Source organism: Trifolium pratense, linkage group LG1, assembly GCF_020283565.1.
Source record: "Trifolium pratense cultivar HEN17-A07 linkage group LG1, ARS_RC_1.1, whole genome shotgun sequence".
Taxonomy (NCBI): domain Eukaryota; kingdom Viridiplantae; phylum Streptophyta; class Magnoliopsida; order Fabales; family Fabaceae; genus Trifolium; species Trifolium pratense.
Genome location: NC_060059.1, coordinates 5,681,923 through 5,703,027, shown reverse-complemented (window position 1 = coordinate 5,703,027; position 21,105 = coordinate 5,681,923). Strand labels below are relative to the sequence as shown.

Below are 21,105 nucleotides of genomic sequence, written 5' to 3'. Positions count from 1 at the left end.
AAAAGTGATGTACTTATTACTTCCTCCAACCAATATATATACCTATATGTATAGAGAATGAGTACGGACCATCAAAATTGAATGAATTTTTTTTTTGTGGGGTGCGTCAGCCAATGCAATAGTGCAACGCATAGGCGACACACTAAAATTGAATGAAATATGATAATGATAATGGTTATTATATATTTCAATCCCATAACCTAACTTTTTGCATAACCTTCACTCTTCTCTAAAATTATAATGTAATTAAGTCAATAATGTATACACTCTTCGTATTTTTTTGTGTGACTAAATTATAAACTCTTTGTTGTTTCTATGAAAACGGTTGACATTTAAATGAGATAAATGTTGAAAGAGAATTCAACTATGTTCATCTTCATTGTCACTAAGAAATGTTATAATAATGTAGAAAAGTGTAACATCTTGTGACATCAATTTTTGGATAATTGGAGAGGTATAATTCAATAATAATGTAGAAAATTGTAACATCTTGTGACATCAATTTTTGGATAATTGGAGAAACATAATTCTTTATTATTTATTATGATATTGATATAATATAAAAAAAAAATATAGAGATGAGAATGATATAATATAAGGAAGTGATGTGGAAACAAAAAAAAATAGAGATGAAAATGATATAATATAAGGAAGTGATGTGGCATTATTGTGTGATTTAATTGGATGTAAGTGGGTGATGTGGATTAGGGTTAAGATGGATAGTAGGAGAACTATCTAGGAATTATATATATAGATATTCATACCAACATTGTTCATTTAATTGTAGGATTTCAGATTCAATAGAGTTTTAAACATCATTTGTGTTTTTTCCTTTTTTCTATAATAACTCCATTGCTTTGTTATTTAATGTAATGCTGAACAGAAATTGATTAGACAACAGTTGTTGAAGCTCTAAAGTATAGTGCCAAACTTACAGTGGCACAATGGCACACCTTGATTTCGTTAAACTTAAACTCATTGTTAATCTAAACATGCACGTTTTATTTTTGTGCAAAACAATCCAAACATGCACGTAGTCAATATCGCGATCAAAAACCTTTTCTTTCTCATAAATATTAAAAATCTAACCTTACATTTTTCAGTTAAGGAAAAAAAAAAATGAAAGTGGGGTATGAGTAATAAAATAATAAAAAATCAAAACACTATACCTCTCTTTCTAAAGGAAATAGTACACCTAAAACAAATTATGTTAATGGATTGAGGACACATTAAGCTCATCTGAACTTGAATCCTCCAAAGCCAATGAACTTCAGTCACAACTAAGCCTCATGCAGTTGAAGCTAACCACATTGAACAACCCTGTCAGCTTCACCATACTGAACTAGTTATCTCCATTGAAGCCTCATGCAGTTATGCTCTCACGTCGAACAAAAGGTAGGTTTCACCATCTTTTCCCTCCCCAGTTGCCACGACCTCTACCACCACCGTTCGAAAACCTATCACTTGAAAATCTACCATTCCTTCCACCACCACCACTTCTCCCACCGCGGCCACCACCGTCACCAAATCTTCCACCTCTTGATTGATCTCTTTGTTGCAGACGTGGCAAAGCTTTTAGCACCTCTAAACTTACATCTGAGGAATTTTCTTTACCTGTATGTAGAACAAATATGCTTGAGTTAAATATATGACCAAAATAACCATACTCTTCACTAATTATGATGAATCAAGCAAAATTCTCTACCAGCAAGATATGCTTCTAAATCTTCAGCTGGTACATCAAAAACAACACCACTTCCATCTGCAGTGATAGTAAGACCTTTCACAGCCTCAACCTTCTCTTCAGGCAAAAATCTCCTCAAGATTTTGTATGCAAAACTGACGACAACCAATGAAGAACAAGTCAAACAAGTCGAAAGGGTTCGTACAATTGCCACTTGCATGTACAGAATACATAATGGTGTGAAATACACAAACAATCATAAACTCATGAAAAGTAACCCTAATTTATGTCATGCTGATTTCAAGCAAGATGTAAATACCACAATTTGTAACCAAAGTTGTTTATAAAGTTCTTACGTTGGGGTAAAGATAGGTCTCCCGTTTTCGAGAAGTAACGTAACATAGTTCTCCATAGAAGTGAGAAGAGATCTTTTCTTGATCTCAGTATAACCCTACAACATTACGCGATAAACCTCTAAGATGAAGGATTTGGCTTTTAAAAAAATGGCAAGGAAAAAACAAATGGAGAAAATGAAGAGAATTGACTCACAACAGCCTTGGCAAGAGCCTTTGCAAGTAAATCAACTTCTGATAAACCAGAGTTTTTTAAAAGCTCCTCAGCCGCAGACTTGAATGCAGGAATCACACTGCATTTATGACATTTTAAAAATCAAAACACAGCATTAAACACAGTTCGCGGATAAAGAATCATACCTATCAGACACTTGGTTAATCATGTCTGCAGCTTCTCGGCCAACAGCTTTGGCAATATCATTAGCCTGAGGGGCAGATACGTGTTCAAATTTAACACCTGACTCTTTCTCTATTTTAGATATATTTGACCTCCTTGGATCATAAAGCATAACAGCAACTCCAGTGTTTCCTGAAAAAATAAATAACAAACCGTCGCATAACCCAAAATTTGATAACCACAATACCAGATACCAATAGCAAAATCCCAAAGATACCTGCTCTTCCTGTGCGTCCGGAACGATGGATATAGGCTTCAACATCCTTTGGAGGCTCACACTAAATCAAGTACAAATATCAGCATGGCTTGTCGTGATGAATATAGTAATGATGCATAGTATCATATGCATCAAAAGTACCTGAATAATTAGCTGAACGTCATTAATATCAAGACCCCGCGCTGCCACGTTTGTGGCAACTAATGTCATGAATTTCCCAGACCTGAAGCCAGACAAAGTAACCTGCAAGTGACAGGACACAATTAAGAGAAAAGGAAACACAGGTGTGGCACTCACTCTCATCGAAATAAATTGAAAAGAAAAACAAAGGAAACACATCAATTCATTGAAATTCATTCATAGCTCACCTCACGTTGTGCTTGCTGTATGTCGCCATGGAGAGCTCTTGCTCCAGGCAACAACTCTGCAAGATGAGATGCTGATTCCTTTGTCTCGGTGAATATAATTGTTCGACCTCCACTGAACCAGAATAGTGTACCAAAACAATGAAGATTACATTCAACAGACGCTAATAGATATCTTGTGTGAATATAATCGGAAATTGAATCATTAAAAACACCTGCTGTAACATCGAATAATATCTGGAATAAGTTGGGACCTAGCAGAACCCGAACAGGGAAGAATAATATGCCGTACGCTAGTACTAGCCTTCATTTTTGTATTTCCAACAAGGTCGGCAGTTTCCTTATCTGGCTTAAGAAATCTTTTAGCAATCTGGCAAAAGTATAAATAAGATGGTGTCAAAAGACTCCCAAATATAAAATCCAATCAGCATAAAGAAGAAGTTATCACATAGAAACATACATCCTTAACCCAATCTGGCAAAGTAGCACTGAAAAGAAGTGTCTGAACTTTACCTACATTTTTCACCTTACCTGCAAAGATAAGAAGTATATTGTTCGACAATGAGTTCAACACACAATTGCAGCAAATTTTGACACTTTTAGCAGTGCCTCGTGAATCGAGAACAAACTAAAGAGATGAACAAAAACACACACACCAAGAATCAGTTCAACATCTTCAACAAAACCCATCCTCAGCATCTCATCTGCTTCATCGAGGACACGGAACTTTAGTTGGCTTAGGTCAATACTTCCCCGCTCTATATGATCCTGTGTCAGTGCATTAAACAGATAAATTAAATAATTGCCAAATATTGTCTTAGACACAAAACCTTTCTTGCAATCTACCCTTGCATGAATAGATATTCATATAAACAAGAATACAGCTAAACTACAATCAATTAGTATTACAACAATTACCTTTATGCGGCCCGGTGTTCCAATAACAATATCCACGCCTCTCTCAAGCTTAATTTTTTGAGGTTGATATGGAGCTCCTCCATATAAACAACAAGAAGTCAATCCCAACGCACCACCATAAACTTCGAAATCAGCATTCACCTAATGCACCACAGACAGTAAGGAACAGAACATTCAGACAGCAATGCAAACACAAGTACAAACACTGCATGTACCTACCTGACATGCCAATTCCCTAGTAGGTAAAAGCACAAGAACACTTGGAGCCCTCCCATCGCCATTCTTTCTTGATGCTTTTCCTGGACCATTCGTTACAGATTCTAATACGGGCAATACAAAGGCAAGAGTTTTACCCTGCACTTTGCCAAAAGTAGACAATTTAGATTTGAGCCTGTTCAAATTGACTTCTTTGAGCTTATCTTCTGGCATAAGCACTTATGATACTGTTTAGGAGAGCTTATGGAAACAACTTATGACATCTCTATATGTCGGCTTCTTTCCATAAGTTATTCTGAATAACTTGAGAAAACAGTATGAATTTATTTAATCTTTTGTTATTGAAATAACTTATAGACAGACACTTATGCTATAAGGGCTTAATTAAGTTGTTTATCCAAACAGGATGAAAAGCCAAAGTTAATCACACTCCTCTCAAGAAAGACTAATTAATTAATTAATCAAACAGTTCATACCGCGCACTATTGCAGAGACTAATCCCTCGAGATATCTAGGTAAATTAGATCGATTTAAGGGGTTGATCTCTCTCAACAAATAATTTTTCCATAAGCTCAATGTGGTAAGGGATCAAACCCTGAACCAAATTGTTAAGCAACCTAAGTATCTACACCACTTGTAATAGTCTATAGAAATAGAAATAAAAAAACTTATACATAAGTGTTTATTAAGTTGTTTATCAAAACAACACCTAAAAGCAGAAAATTAATCAACCATGTAGCCACAAATAATCACATTCCTCTCAAGAAAGCCTATGCATTTCCAATTACAATACATGAAGACAAAATGGATTAAATTACACACAACTTTAACAATTTATAATGAATAAAGGAAAAAGAAATTGAGAAGATAAAGACACCTGACCAGTGCGAGCTCTACCAACCAAATCAGAACCACGAAGAATGATATCAAAAGTCATAGCCTGAATAGGAAACAATGATTCAATTCCCTTTTCCTTCAATTTTTCCCTCAACGGTTCAGATATCTTAAATTTAGAAACCGCATTAGGATCCTCCACCTTCTTTTCCATCACAAAACTTTCTTCTGACTTAGCTTTTTTCTTCTTACTTTTCTTTTCTTTATCCTCTCTCGAACCTTTCGGCTCAACCACCAGCTCTAAATTATTCTCATTATCATCCTCATTGGTTGTCGTCATTGTCTCTAACTCTGAAGCTTTACGCTTCTTCTTGTTCTTCTTCTTCTTTGTCTTCCCCGAAACCCCATTGTTGTCGGGATCGGGGGGGATTCAGATTGTTAATGCTTTTCCTGTTGTTATTGTCGTCAGTGATTGTTGAATCTTCTGGTTCAGTTTGTGATTGGATCTTTTTTGTTTTTGTTTTTTTGTTGTTATGTTTATGAGTGGAGTGAGATTGAACAGACATGGCGGCATAGAGAGAGAGAGAGAGAGAGAGAGAAAGAGAGGAGTGAGTTGTAGAAGCAGGAGAAGAAAAAGGAGTTATCATAGTCGAGGTTTTCGGTTCTATGCTGCTTGGGGTGGAAACTTTCTTCTAACCGATTCAACTTTCTATTACTAACAACCTTTTTGTCGGTTTCAAACTGTCACTTTACTTTTTTATTTTTTATTTTTATTTTTTATAATTAAATTTAAAATATTAGACACTTTGTTGTTATTCAAATAAAATATATATAGATGCCTAAATACCAATCTTATTTATGACAAGTTTGAATTATTGAACTCATGCAAAACATCATATCCTAATAAATAAACTTTGGAAAATAGTGTATTGTTATAAACTTTTTTTTGTTTTATGTATTATTATAAACTTGTCAATAGTTATCAAAAAACAGTTTATAAAGATAAAAAAAAAAATAGTAAGTGAAAATTTATGAATTAACATTAAAGTTTATTTATTTGCATAAACTTAAAAATAAGTCGATTCAAACGGTCCCTGCCTAGCTTTTTTTGAGCTTATGCAATATAAATTAAATTTTATGTTATTTTATAAGTTCACGCTAGTGAAAATTGTAATTTTATAAGCTATTTTATCATAAACTACCATGACAAACTTATAATAATATATAAAAATTGCATAAGTTATTTGCATAAGCTCTAGATAAGAGGGAAAAAACCCGGCCAAACGATAGTAGATGTTACTAGAGTCTAGTGGTTTTTTTATTAACTAATAATATTGATAAAATATTTCATTATCTCGTAAAAAATTAGTTATATTAATATTTTGTAAAGATTAGGAAACTAAATTTACTTCTTAATCATAAAATACTAATTCTACCAATTGAATTCTACTAAATTGTGTAGGTTGGGTTCCATATAAATTTAGGGAGACCCACGAATATCAATCTGACAATCTCTTTACTTGTGTGTTAAACCAAATTCTCAGACATTGTCAGTCTCATCTTCCTATTCTATAAGGCTGTGAAACCTAAATTGCATTTAGCTGAGCCAAAATTTATGAGGCTTTCAATTCTCAACACCAACCTCAAACTACTCCATAACTTGATCATAAAACAAAGAGCAATTTGAAAAGGAACTAGAAAGCAAACATAATTAAGTAATCAACCAACTTGGTAAAGGGTCTTCCACATTTTGTGTCACTACTACTTCTGTATACAATACTTAACTATAAAGTTTCATTGTTAGAAATTACTAGTATAGGACATGTATGTAGTGGATGAAAAGCACATAAATTACAACAAAAAACTTAGAACAAATCCCAGAATTACTAATAATAGACATTTCTGAGCAGTTACTTTGTATGAAGAAGCAGCATTGTTGCACAAATCAAACCCATACCAAGTATCTCTGGGAATGAAAGTGTTGTAGTAGAAAGTAACAGGTCTGCCATTATAACCATTGATTTTCACAGTGTCGGGTTTCCAACCACTTGAGCCAGATCTATAGAGGTAGACATAGCATATCTGATATGCGCATGGACCATTTATCTGAAATGTATCTGAAGAACAGCTCTCAAATGTACCAGAAGATGGATCATCCAATCTTGGTGAGTATATCTGATAGTATGTGAAAGGGGAAAAAAATGAATTTCCAATGATTCAAAATAAAGCTTCCTTAAGTTAGCAAGATGAATACACAAAATGGGGGTTTTCTATAAGACTCTACTTTGAGTCTATTTGATACAATTTACAGACATACATTCAAAATGCATGGTTCTGTTCAGTGAATTTGCCATACTCGTCATTCAGTCAAGACCCTTTATACACTTATCTTCACATAATGAGAGTCAATAAACCTTAAAAGCAAGCAAGATTCTATACTAATGCTTGTAATGCAAACTATAAAAAGCTTTGTCAGCAAGAGATTACAACGTAATCTTGCCCCAAGTGCTACCCAACAAAAACAAAATCCATGATAGGAATTGGATCGGGAAAAGATAATATTTATTGAATGAAAAAATCCACAGATATTTGAGAGTATTAAGGTTTTAAAATAGATGTACCTCATCCTTAAAAAAATTAACTTGTAAGGTGAAGAGTAGAGTATCTTTATAAACTCACTTGTCTTGGGTTTTTCTCAATAAACCCCCTGATGTCCAACCTTATATGGTACCGTATTAAGTTTTGGTCTAACTCATTGTTACAAGATTTTGCAAAGTGGGATTTCAATCTTTGTAAACTCTTTTCAACATGAGATTTAGGGTTTTCCATAAATCTGCCGAATCTAATCACTATTCAGCATAAGGGTTTTTCCATACTCGAGAGTTGGAGATTGAACCACAGACCAACCACTTGCTTAAGGGGTCTCATCTCAATCTCTTATCATTTGGACTAATCTATTGTTGGTTGTCAGTTGGGTGGCTAGAATTCCACCCTTATGTTGAATAAGCGGAGTGTCTGATGTTCGAACCCCCGACCCCTACATATAGTATAGCAAAGTTTCTACCAACTGAGTAAGTTCATGGGACGCCTAATCCCAAATCCCAATTCTACTCCTCGCCAAATGACTACTAACTAACAAGCTTACTAACTCAGTTGGTGTTATCTATCTATCTATCTATCATTTTAACTTAGTATGTGATTATTGAAGCTAATAAACAACTTTGAATCCTTAAATTACAAACAATAAAGTTAGAGAAAGAAATTAAACAAAACCTGATTTCCATAAGCATCTCCAAAAGCAATACTGATTTGATCCGTTGTATACCTAGGAGATGAACAACTAGTAGATATAACCACCAAGTAAGAACAACTTGCAGCGTTCTTCATCTATTAAAGAAACAAACAAAACAAAAAATTCATCAATTTCAATTTTTTATTGATAAAAGAGAAAAAGAAGTAACAAAAGGGTTTGTATTAACCTGAATATAACTGATATTGAAGGATTCATGAGCATGAGGCAGTAGAGAAGCAGATTGGGAGTCAAACACTGCGACTGAGAGGGTCAATTGAAAGGCCAACGAGAGCACAACAAGAAGAAGAAGAAGAAGAAAAAGGATCTCTTTCATCGTTTTCTTTAACTTTCAAAGCAAAAAGTGTGAAATTTATGATATGAATTTGAAGGAGGAAGAAGCTGAAGAATTGACGGAAGATGGCAAATTTGTCTTTTCACGTTTGTCCATGACAAAATAGTTTTTGTTTATTTTTTGGTAAAAAATAAAGAGAAAATAGTATACAAATAAACTAATTTTAATTTTATATTAGAATTCAGAAAAATTTTAATATGGACAACTTCATCGAGTGATCATGGTGGACCAGTTATCAATCACTTCATGGGTTAAACCAACCACTTAATTACGAGTTTTCTAAGTTTTCTGAATTTCTAGGTTCTTTGGTTTCGTCATTTCAACAATATCAACGGGTTCAACAAAAATAATAAACGGAAGTAGCAATCAAGAGTTACCTTTAATAAGGAGAATCATCAAAAGAAATTTGAAGGTTCGAAACTTAAATTCAGAAAGCTCACTTGAACGAAAAAGAAAAAGGAGGGGATTTAAAAAAATTATAAAAGGGAGTAGGCGAACAAAAGACGAAACAACACAAAAATATTTAGAAGTATTTGATTGTTCTTTGTTCTACTTTGCCTTAATTGCACTTTTGAATTCCCTATTTTTAAAACCTCCTCCATGAACACCAATCTTTCATATGGACCCAAAATTATAGTTCGGTTTGGCACTTTGAAAAAAAATTCAAAATAATTAAAAATAAAAAACAAAACGTTTAATTTTTCAACAAAAACTAACTAGATACGGTCAAAAAAAAAACAAAAACTAACTAGATCTAATATAAAGAATAAAATAAAAGATTAACTAGATCTAGAAACAAAAATTAACTTAGATCAAATCTATTATTTATATATTTAGGAGTTTCTCTCTCATGGTCTTATTCCTATGTGGCATCATTTCCTTGATCCATGTATTATGTGGCATTCTAATATTTCTTCAATTCCTATGTGGCTAACTATGAAGGCCTTTGCAATTTCTCTAATAAATGTGGATATGATTTTACTTAGAATCTTTGGCTAATTTGAAAATTCAATCATTTCTCAATTATTGTTTATAAATCGTATTTAATGCACCTATTATCTATCTCCATTGTCTATTATCTATCTATCTATTATTATTATTATTATTATTATTATTATTATTATTATCTATTATTTATATATTTAGGAGTTTCTCTCTCATGGTCTTATTCTTATGTGGCACCATTTTCTTGATCCATATCTTATGTGGCATTCTAATATTTCTCCAATTCCTATGTGGCTAACTATGAAGGCCTTTGCAATTTCTCTAATACATGATGATATCATTTTACTTAGAATCTTTGGCTAATTTGGAAATTCAATCATTTTTCAATTATTGTTTATAAATCGAATTTAATGCACCTATTAAAAATAATTTTAAAAGGAAATAATTGACTATTTTTGTACCAATTTCGTCAAAAAAAAATTATTTTTGTACCAAAGCAATTGTTTTTAAAATTTTTTTTATGAAAGGAAGATTGCCAACTGCATATAATAATTAGGTATAATTGTCAGCTGGATATAATAATTTTTATGGTCTTCAAATTCAATTAAAAAAATATTAAATCTTTATGGTCTCCAAATTATTCTCTCACAAATTTTTTTCTAAATGGTCGTGTATCAAAATACTAAGGTCACACACACACACACATATATATATATTGTATTACGGTAAAAAAAAAATTATATATTTTCATAATTTTATAATTATATAGAGTCACAAAATATAATTAATATTTTATTATTATTTAAAAAAATTGGAATATGTGTGTTATATTCATGTGCATTAATTTATTTAATTTATTTATAATATAATGGAATATGTCTTATTTACTAATTTACTAATTACTAATTTACTAATATATTTTTAAAATTAAAAATGGAATCAATATATTTGACTTTTAATGAATTTAATTTCATATTAAAGACAAAATTACTCATTTGTCCATTTTTTTTACTATATATATAACATTTGTCTGAACTCTAAAACTCACAATTTTTCAATCTTCATTAATTATCTCTTATTCTTCTCTCTCGATAATCACTATTTTTTCTGTATATTGTCACCTTTTTAAATTTCTTTATTTTTTCTTCTTTGTTCGATATTTCTTATATTTTTAATATATTGTTTGTTTTACCTTTTAGATTATTTTCTTTTGGTCATCTTTTTATTTATTAATCCTATTTATTTTTCGTGACAGGGAAATAATTGAGAGGCAAGACGAAATGCATCACATTCTCACAAAATGGATTGAATTGAGAGCTCGGAGTCTGTTTTAACAACTGTAGTTTTGTTTTTTTAGAAAATCTTGCTTATAGCACTTTATCAATATCAATGATGTCTTGGATACAAGTTGGAATATCAATGATGTATTTACTTGATGAATCTATCAACAAATTAATCAAATGATGTATTTTTTCAATAGTATTAAGTTCATCATTATTGTATATTTTTCTATTGCAATTTTTATTTTATACTTCTTTTTTTAAAAAAAAGGAGATCTTTATTTTTGTGAATCTATTATTTATATGTTTAAGAGTTTTTTCTCAAGGAAACAAATCTACGTGTCACTTTCTTATGAACTTTAATTTTTATTAATCCAATGTGGTATCCTCTCATTCATCATTCTCTTAGGTGGCGTCCTCTCATTTCTTTTACCGGTCAAAATCTCACGTGACAATCTCTCAATTCATTTTGCTGATATGTCATTCTTCTATGTTTTTTCCTTTAGTCATTAGTGCTCAATTATAAATATAGAAATTGTTCAATCAGGTTTTATGAACAAATGTCTATATATTAATATTTTGATACAATTGAAATTTTACATATGGAAACTTTTGATTATTGACCAACTCATTTTTGGAATATATAATGATTAAATTAAATCAATGCTGAAATGTATGGAAATTTCAAAAATTAAGGACCAAAAATCTACTATAGTTTCTATATATACGGGTCAATATGTAAGTGTGAGGGTCATTTAGTGTCTCAACGCCCCTTCTCTATTTTCTCTTCTCACCTTCACTACTCTTTTTTTTTTGACAGAATCACTACTTTTTTTTCCTATCTATTGCTATTGTTGGTTTTTTTTTTTTAAATAAAAAATCTATTGCTATTGTTGGTTATTTCTTATTTATTTGTTCAATATAATTTTTGAAATAAACAAATAAAAATTATATAAATTTGGACATTTTTTAAAATTTGCACATTAACAAATGAGATATGCTTAAAAAAATTATATAAATTTTTTTTGTGTCAAGCAAATGACAAACAATTCTACTGTTCATTACTTTTAAATAAATAATATTAAAATTAAAATCGGCCCATTTTGCTTCTCAAATGTGAAATTTTTTCACACGGGGAAATGAGATAAAATATTCCTGAAGAAAACAAATGTCTAAAGGAGAGAGATGACGATTAAGAACAAGTATATTAACTGTTAGATTAGTTTTTGCATAATGACTTTTTTTTTATGAAAATAAAAGAATAAATATATGAACATGTGAGTTTGGAACGGGGAGTGGAATATCACTCTCCATTATGTCATTTCTCCTTAAAATATCCAAAATTTGGATCTTTTATCATATTTAAATAAACTATTACATTAAATATAAAATTAATTTTACAAATAATTAAAAAAATCACAATATTAAAATTTTAATAATCCATATTTTTCATGTGTGAAAAAAAATGATCTATATTTTTCATAGAACATTAACCCGGGCGATAGCACGGGTAAGTTATACTAGTTATTATATTATTTGGGAGGGTTTGATAGAAGGATTCTGTACACATGGCGTTCCCAAATGCATTTTTCTCCCATATTTTTGGCCATAAATGAATTAAATGCTTTATATGATTTTTTTTTTTTGCATTATTACAAAATGAATTGTTTCTGAAGTGCTATATATAGCAAGCAATTATATAGTCATTATTTTTGTTGACCGAAAATCATAAATTTACTCTAATAATTATTTCTGTACCAATTTCGTCAAAAAAAAATTATTTTTGTACCAAAGCAATTGTTTTTTAAATTTTTTTTATGAAAGGAAGATTGCCAACTGCATATAATAATTAGGTATAATTGTCAGCTGGATATAATAATTTTTATGGTCTTCAAATTCAATTAAAAAAATATTAAATCTTTATGATCAAAATTATTCTCTCACAAAAATTTTTCTAAATGGTCGTGTATCAAAATACTAAGGTCACATATACATATATATATATTGTATTACGGTAAAAAAAAAATATATCATATATTTTCATAATTTTATAATTATATAGAGTCACATAATATAATTAATATTTTATTATTATTTAAAAAAATTGGAATATGTGTGTTATATTCATGTGCATTAATTTATTTAATTTATTTATAATATAATGGAATATGTCTTATTTACTAATTACTAATTTACTAATATATTTTTAAAATTAAAAATGGAATCAATATATTTGACTTTAATGAATTTAATTTCATATTAAAGACAAAATTACTCATTTGTCCATTTTTTTACTATATATATAACATTTGTCTGAACTCTAAAACTCACAATTTTTCAATCTTCATTATCTCTTATTCATCTCTCTCGATAATCACTATTTTTTCTGTATATTGTCACCTTTTTAAATTTCTTTATTTTTTCTTCTTTGTTCGATATTTCTTATATTTTTAATATATTGTTTGTTTTACCTTTTAGATTATTTTCTTTTGGTCATCTTTTTATTTATTAATCCTATTTATTTTCGTGACAGGGAAATAATTGAGAGGCAAGACGAAATGCATCACATTCTCACAAAATGGATTGAATTGAGAGCTCGGAGTCTGTTTTAACAACTGTAGTTTTGTTTTTTTAGAAAATCTTGCTTATAGCACTTTATCAATATCAATGATGTCTTGGATACAAGTTGGAATATCAATGATGTATTTACTTGATGAATCTATTAACAAATTAATCAAATGATGTATTTTTCCAATAGTATTAAGTTCATCATTATTGTATATTTTTCTATTGCAATTTTTATTTTATACTTCTTTTTTTTAAAAAAAATGAGATCTTTATTTTTGTGAATCTATCTATCTATTATTTATATGTTTAGGAGTTTCTCTCTCATAGTCTTATTCCTATGTGGCACCATTTCATTGATCCATGTCTTATGTGGCATTCTAATATTTCTCCAGTTCCTATGTGACTAACTATGAAGGCCTTTGCAATTTCTCTAATACATGATGATATCATTTTACTTAGAATCTTTGGCTAATTTGGAAATTCAATCATTTCTCAATTATTGTTTATAAATCGTACTTAATGCACCTATTAAAAATAATTTTAAAAGGAAATAACTCAAATTCAAATATAAATAATTATGGGGTTTTCTAACTTAGACCCTAGTTAGGTCTAAGTTAGCAAGGTGCACCTTTTGAGTTGGACAAAAATACCCATTTTTTTTTTTTTGAAACAATAGAGCAACTGGGGCATGTATGTAATTTGCATCATAAAAATACCCTTTTTTTTTTTTTTGAAACAATAGAACAACTATTACATTTTTTAAATTTCTTCCAAATTTCGACCTCATTTTACGTGCGAATCGAACGCCGATTTCAAAAACTAATACCGGAAACCTTTGTAAAATTGAAAAACGATCAAAATCCATATAAGGAACGTCGAGTTTCGTTGAGTATTGAGGGAGATCGAACCGGGTCAAAAACCGGGTCGCACGACCCGTTTCTGCATAAAACGGGTGGGAGGGACGATGAACAGTGCGCGTCGCCCACGCCCACTCTCACCGGCGGCGCGTGGGGGCGCGTGCGGCCTTAGGGAGGCTCTATTTTTTTTTTATTTTTTCATAATAAAATAGTAGATAATATTCTGGAAATTTTGGTATATTGTATGAAATTTTTGGAGACCCGAAACTATTTTTAGTTAATTAAATGATTAAAAAGGTAATTAAAAATATTATAATTCCATAAAAAATTTCCAAAATTTTATGTAAAGTACTATGAATTATTTAGAACCCTCTTGTATACCTCACTCTCCCTAGTTCAAGTCATGAAATTATTTTCACAAATTCCGCTGATTATTTAAAACCATTTAACAAATAATAATAATAATTTCATAGATTTGTACTCTGAAACCAATTGTTTTTTTATTTGTTTCTAATAAAATATTAGATAATATTCTGGAACTTTTGGTATATTTTATGAAATTTTTTGAGACCTGAAACTATTTTTCGTTAATTAAATGAGATAAAACGGTAATTAAAAACTATTGTTTGCTTCTGAAACCATTTAGCTGGAAGAATGGTTTCAGAGAGTTATACTGTGAAACCATTCTAGCAGTAAAATGGTTTCAGAAGCAAACAATTAAAAATCAACTCCCCTGAAACCATTCTATCAGTGAAATGGTTTCAAAGTACAACGCTCTGAAACCATTGTACCAGCTAAATGGTTTCAGAATGGTTTCAGAAGCAAACAATTAAGAAATTACTCACTGAAACCATTCTACCAGTAAAATGGTTTCAGAGAGTTATACTGTGAAACCATTCTACCAGCTAAATGGTTTCACAGTATTATATAAAGATAATTAAAGGTAGTGAAAAATTGAGTTTTTTTTTTTGTGTCCAAATCAAACGAACCAAGTCTCTATTTGTAGACGTCAGTGCAGGTAGGACCGCGATGGGTGCTTGTTTTCGTAATAATTCTGGTGAGTTTATGGCTGGAATTACGCAGTGGCAGCAACTGACTTTATCAACAGAGGAGGGTGAAGCATGGGCACTTTTGCAAGCTATGAATGAAGCTAAGAGTAGAGGTTTTGAAAGCGTCCAGTTTGAAAGTGACTCTCAAGTGTTGGTTGATGCTATTCGTACCAAACGGCGAGGCAATTCAGAGTTTCTCTCAATCGTTAATGAAATTATTCTTGTTATGTTATCATGTGTAAACTTTGAAGTTAAGTTTATTAGGAGACAAGTGAATTCGGTTGCTCACAATTTAGCTAGGGCGGCCAATTCCTGGACTAGTTTCCATAGATTTGAGATTATTCCTTCATGTATTGAACTTTTGATATTTAATGAAATGCAGTAAGTTTGTTTGGTTCAAAAAAAAAAAAAGTCTCTATTTGTAGACAAAAAAAAATTATGAATTTTGGTATAAAAATAAAAAAATAAAAAATTAATTTACAACGAAATAATTGAGTTTAAAGTATTAAATGAAGAAAAAAAACACGCCAACCACCCAGCAGTTGACACGTGTCCTGCTTTTTTAAAATGAAATTTTCTCTCTCCAGGCGCAGATCTAGTGTGGTGCACGCGCTGGCTTATCATGGAGATGGATGATCTGGACTGTCTGATTGATCCGACAGCCATGACGAGATCATCTCTTGGCCGTCTGATGGAAATCAACGGTCTGTAACGGTGGTCCTGCGGTTGGCGCGCGACACTGGATCAGCGCCAATATGTTTTTTTTTTTTTAAAAAAAAAAAAGTAAGGGTATTTTTGTCCAACTCAAAAGGTGCACCTTGCTAATTTAGACCCAACTGGGTCTAAATTAGCAGCCCCCAATAATTATATCTCATTAATATATATATATATATATATATATATATATATATATATATATATATATATATATATATATAGGGTCAGGATCAAATGACACCAATTAGTTTGACACCAACTGTTACACCTCTCAATAACGTTTTCACCGATATAAATTTTATAAAATCCACCGTTGGATTGAAAGTTTATATCATATAGATCATTTATGTAAAACTTTCAAACAAATCCAAAATCATTTGATATGTTATTGAGATCCATCAAAATTAACGGTTTGTGTCTTTTTTTATATGCCGTTAATCTTTATATATCGCAATAGCATATCAAATTATTTTGGATTTTTCTGAAAGTTTTACATAAATAATCTATATGATATAAACTTTCAATCCAACGGTGGATTTTATAAAATTTATATCGGTGAAAACATTATTGAGAGGTGTAACAGTTGGTGTCAAACTAGTTGGTGTCATTTGATCCTGACCCATATATATATATATATATATATATATATAGGCTTATTCTAACATGAAAGACCCTCTCATGTCTTTCATGGTGCACCACTTATTTTATTTGTTGGATTGAATTACCCACAAGATCTTATCATGAACAGTCAGCACTATATCAACTCTCGTTATTTATTTTTATTAAAAAACACAGATCTTTCTTTCTTCTTTCTTCTTCTTCATCAATTCACATATCTAACAATGGTGAAAGAAAAACAAAATCAGTAATCATTTCAAATTTTCAAGATTTATAGTCTTAAATTATCAAGATCTGACTTTTCTACAATGAGATTTAAGAACAAGATAACCATCATGCATAAATTCTCAAAAGAAAATCCATGTCATTTTACTGCTATTGTATATGAAATCAGAGAAGGTCAAGACTTAGTACAAAATATATTTGGAAGCAACAAAAAAAAACTTGAAGATTTGGTTTTTTCATCAATGCTGGTACAAAATCGAAAATTTCCACGACCGCATTTCTTTACCCAATTTTTCATAAGCAAATCTCTCTGTCGACCCCCCCAAAAAAAAATTCTTGCTCTCTACCCATTTAATCTAAATTATGTAGAGGGGATTTGAGATGAACAATCCTCCTGTTTGGGTTTTCTGTAAAAAATTGCAAGATATTAATTATAATTTAGAATTAATTTAGAATTAATTGTAATGAAATTGATATTTTATATTAGTAGTAACCAAGCCCATGGATCTAATTAAAAAAAAAAAAAAAAAAAAAAAGAGGGTGTCCAATAATAAACCACAAAGTTCAGAAGAAGATAGTGGAAAAAGAGGATGTTTGTGTTTGGTTCTACCGAGGAAGACAGGAATGAGGAAGATGAGAAAATAAATTTGGTGTGGAAGGTGTACTCTGATATTTAGTGGGGGCTTTTAATCCAATGGTTAAAAATAGTCTTGCATGGTGCAAGACTTAACCCACTTGTTCACCCTAGAGATCGCCATATATATATATATATATATATATATATATATATATATATATATATATATATATATTATACATGAATTTTTTTTTTTGTGAAAGTATTATATATGAAATTTTATATATACCAAACAATGGAGTTTTTTTACGTAATATTTTTTTTTATATATCCCACAAGAGATTTTTCTCAAGGAATATTACAATATAAAGCAATTGTAATATTTTAGGCAATTGTAATATTGTAAAAAAAATTAAAAGAATTCAATTACTATATGATTGTTGACTGTGTACGGTACAATGTACTGCATCTCAATTGTTGATCAAATATAATTATTGCCTTAAATTCTGTCGATACTGCAGTAAAAAAAAATTAAAGAATTGGATTACTTAAATTCTTTCTTTTTGTAATTCTTGCCATTATCTTCTTTCTTGTTGGTTTGAGCTTGCAAGGCTTGTTGATCTTTCTTTTCTGAACCTCTACTGAGAACTTTAATCTCATGTGCTTCCAAAGCACTTTGTAATTCCTCAATTTTCATAGTAGTTGTATCTTTCACATACTCTATAGCTATTACTACATTATCAAAGTTTGGAGTTAAGGATCTGAGCACTTTCTCTACTACCATTTCATCGGTGACAGTCTCTCCACAATTTTGCATTTGATGAACAAGTGCAAGAAGTTTTGAGAAGAAATCACTTACTTTTTGATCCTCTTCCATCACCATAGACTCATATTGCCTCCTAAAGGCCTGCAATTTCACCTTCTTGACCTTGGTTCCACCATCATGGTAACCCTCGAGTATATCCAAGCTTCTTTGGACTTAGTTGATTTTGAAATCTTTTCAAAATGCTGTGCATCACAATTCTGCTGGATATAGAATAAAGCCTTGCAGTCTTTTTTCTTGTTTTCTTTGTATGTGTTTCTCTGATCATTAGTTGGATTTGCTCCCAACTCATCGTATCCATTCACCACTACCTCAAGACACTTTTGTGCTCCAAATAAGGACTTCATCACTGCACTCCATCTATCCCAATTCTTTCCATCAAGAATCAGAATGTTTGTACCAAAACCTTGGGTATTCATCTTGAATCTTCAAGAAATCAATCTACACAGCTCACTTTGTGTTTCTCCACTTGATTCCTTCACAAATCCCTCTTGTTCCTGTGATTGAACCAGGCTCTTGATGCCAATTGTTGGCGCATCAAAAGCAAAGATTGGCTTGGTTCACTAGCACAAGCTGCAGGCTCAGCAGGCTTGATGCAGGCACAGGCGCGCGCAAGATGCAGGGACACAGGCAAGCTCAAAGGCGCGCAGGCTTGGGCTTGAGCACACTAGCAGTTTTTGCAAAAACTGTGTTATGCAAGATGAACAACTTGTTTGATTGATTTTGGCTTATGAACTGATTATGAAACTTAGGGAAAATAGAGAATTTTATTCTTCTTTATTGGGCCACAAAAAGATTGATTACAAATGAATGCACTAATTGCATTTATAGGGTAGCTTGTTTAACAAGCAAGTTTATCCCTAGGCCTAACCAATTCCCTAACTAACCTAGTTAGTTACTAACAAACTTTTAACTAACAAAGTTGGTCGTAACTAACTCTAACAACATTTAACAAACTAATATTCAAGATGAATTAGCACTTCTTAACAAACACTAACGCTGAAAGAAAATAACGGTTTTTTTTTTTTGAATGGGGTCGGAACGGTCAACGCCGTGTAAGGGTAGTGAATTCTTGCCGGAGACGGTGGAGTATTTGATCGGGACTTTTGTTGATGATGAGTCCTTCCCTTTCTCTTCGGAGTTTTGGCAGAAATTGTTGGAGCTTCCTCTCAATGTTCGTTCAATGGCCTGCTGAACGTGTTGAACAAGTTTGCGAGCTATTGGGTTAGTCATCTTCTTATTACAATATTTTTAAGGCTTAGAATGATTAATGGCTTCAAGAGGAAGTTTCAATTGATCCATTTTCTGACAATAGCATTTGTTAATAGCTTAGTTTTATTAAATTCGATGACTAGAATGTTGGAATGTGATTTTTTTTTTAATCTCAAAATTATGATAATATTAGCAAGGAAACAAAAAAACAAAAAATTTGCAGCAAAAAACAATTCTCACACCAGGCATCTTGCAAAGCTTTTGTTCCATCTATCATGCTATTTGCAGGAGTCTATGTCTACTTCTGGTGTGCCACCCTTGGTTTATGAAAAGGTTGCCAATGCAGTGTACGTTTTGGTTATGTGCTTTTGAGGTACTTGATTGAAAGTGGTATGCAGTTATACCTATCATTTGATGGTGGTGAAGCTGTACTGAAGGGTGTTCTGTGGGAGGTATGTACAAGTGCATGCTTTGATTGTACTTTTGAGATCTGTAGATTAGAACCAAGATGTTGGAAGATTTCCAATGCAAAATCATACACGCTATACATACATATCATGTAAAAGGCTTGAGCTGAATTTTGGCACCTACTTGGGTAACATGTTGCAACTTATTGCATTTGATGTGATATATACAGTGTTGTTAGATGGTGGCCAATGGCGGAGCTAGAGTATATTGAGTGAACTAAATAATATATGCAGAAAATAGCTCTATATATTTTGCATTTTGAACACCCTGATTTTTTTTTACGCCTCACGCCCAAAAGACCCAAATCGATTTTACTTCACCTATTTTTCGAACCCCCTAGACCAGGGTCCTGGCTACGTATTTTTCGACAACTGCCATAGGAAAGGAATGCTCGCCATGGCGGCACAATAAACCTCAACAGTGTGTTTATATGACAGATTTTTGGCCTTGTACCATCGACAACGCTGGATATATGCATGAATTTTTTCTTTTGTTTTAATTGGAAATTCTTGCTATTCTTATTATTTTCCATTTTCTCCTTTCAATTCTCTTTTCGTTTTTGTGTGTGTATTTCCAGTGTTATTCAGATTCTTAATTTTTTTTAATAATTCTTATACAGATCAAACCATTGAATTCTCGTTATTCTGAATGTACTGAACTTTATAGCATCAGTAGAAGTGAGGTATATCACAACTCATAAGCTACTTGATTGGCTAATTCTTGTTGATTTATTGTGTGAACTTACTGTCCTGACAGTTTTTGTAGTTATTATTGTAGTCCCAACACGAACACATTTCTTCTACATCTGGAGTTGCTTAATTTCATGATTATTGCAATGTCAACTCAGCTTCTCTGTGGACTGTGGGACATCTCCTGGACCAAATGATGTGAACCCTTTTCTTGATGCCGCAATTGCTCAGGTTAGAAGTTGATATTTTAACATCAATTGTCGGTCATTGAGTTATTCTTTATTTGCAGATAGTAAATTACAGGTCAGTGCTTTGTTGTTTTTGCAGGACAGCTCTCTCTGGTTGGTTTAGTTGTTTGCACATTGCTTCTAAATTTCATGATCCCTCCTAGGGTTCCATTCAATAGGGAAACTTATCCCATCTTTTATGATGGAAGTCAGAGTAGTGTG

The 21,105-nt window shown here is 31.5% G+C and overlaps 1 protein-coding gene and 1 pseudogene across 1 annotated transcript; both read right to left on the bottom strand.

Annotated features, from left to right (window-relative positions):
• Positions 1 to 1,046: 1,046 nt before the first annotated feature.
• Positions 1,047 to 5,663, bottom strand: LOC123902700 (annotated as a pseudogene).
• Positions 5,664 to 6,666: 1,003 nt separating this feature from the next.
• Positions 6,667 to 8,722, bottom strand: LOC123902699 (embryo-specific protein ATS3B). Its single transcript, XM_045952486.1, has 3 exons — positions 8,464 to 8,722; positions 8,258 to 8,371; positions 6,667 to 7,159 (listed from the first exon to the last, which is right to left on the bottom strand). The coding sequence occupies exons 1-3, from the start codon at positions 8,608 to 8,610 to the stop codon at positions 6,836 to 6,838; spliced, it is 585 nt and encodes a 194-aa protein (XP_045808442.1). The 5' UTR covers positions 8,611 to 8,722; the 3' UTR covers positions 6,667 to 6,835.
• Positions 8,723 to 21,105: the final 12,383 nt, after the last annotated feature.

Coding starts and splice junctions, on each gene's coding strand:
- LOC123902699 (XM_045952486.1), bottom strand. CDS start 8,610: ATGAAAGAGATCCTTTTTCTTCTTCTTCTTCTTCTTGTTGTGCTCTCG. Junction 8,372..8,463: donor TCAATATCAGTTATATTCAG/GTTAATACAAAC, acceptor TTTCTTTAATAG/ATGAAGAACGCTGCAAGTTG. Junction 7,160..8,257: donor GAGATGCTTATGGAAATCAG/GTTTTGTTTAAT, acceptor ACATACTATCAG/ATATACTCACCAAGATTGGA.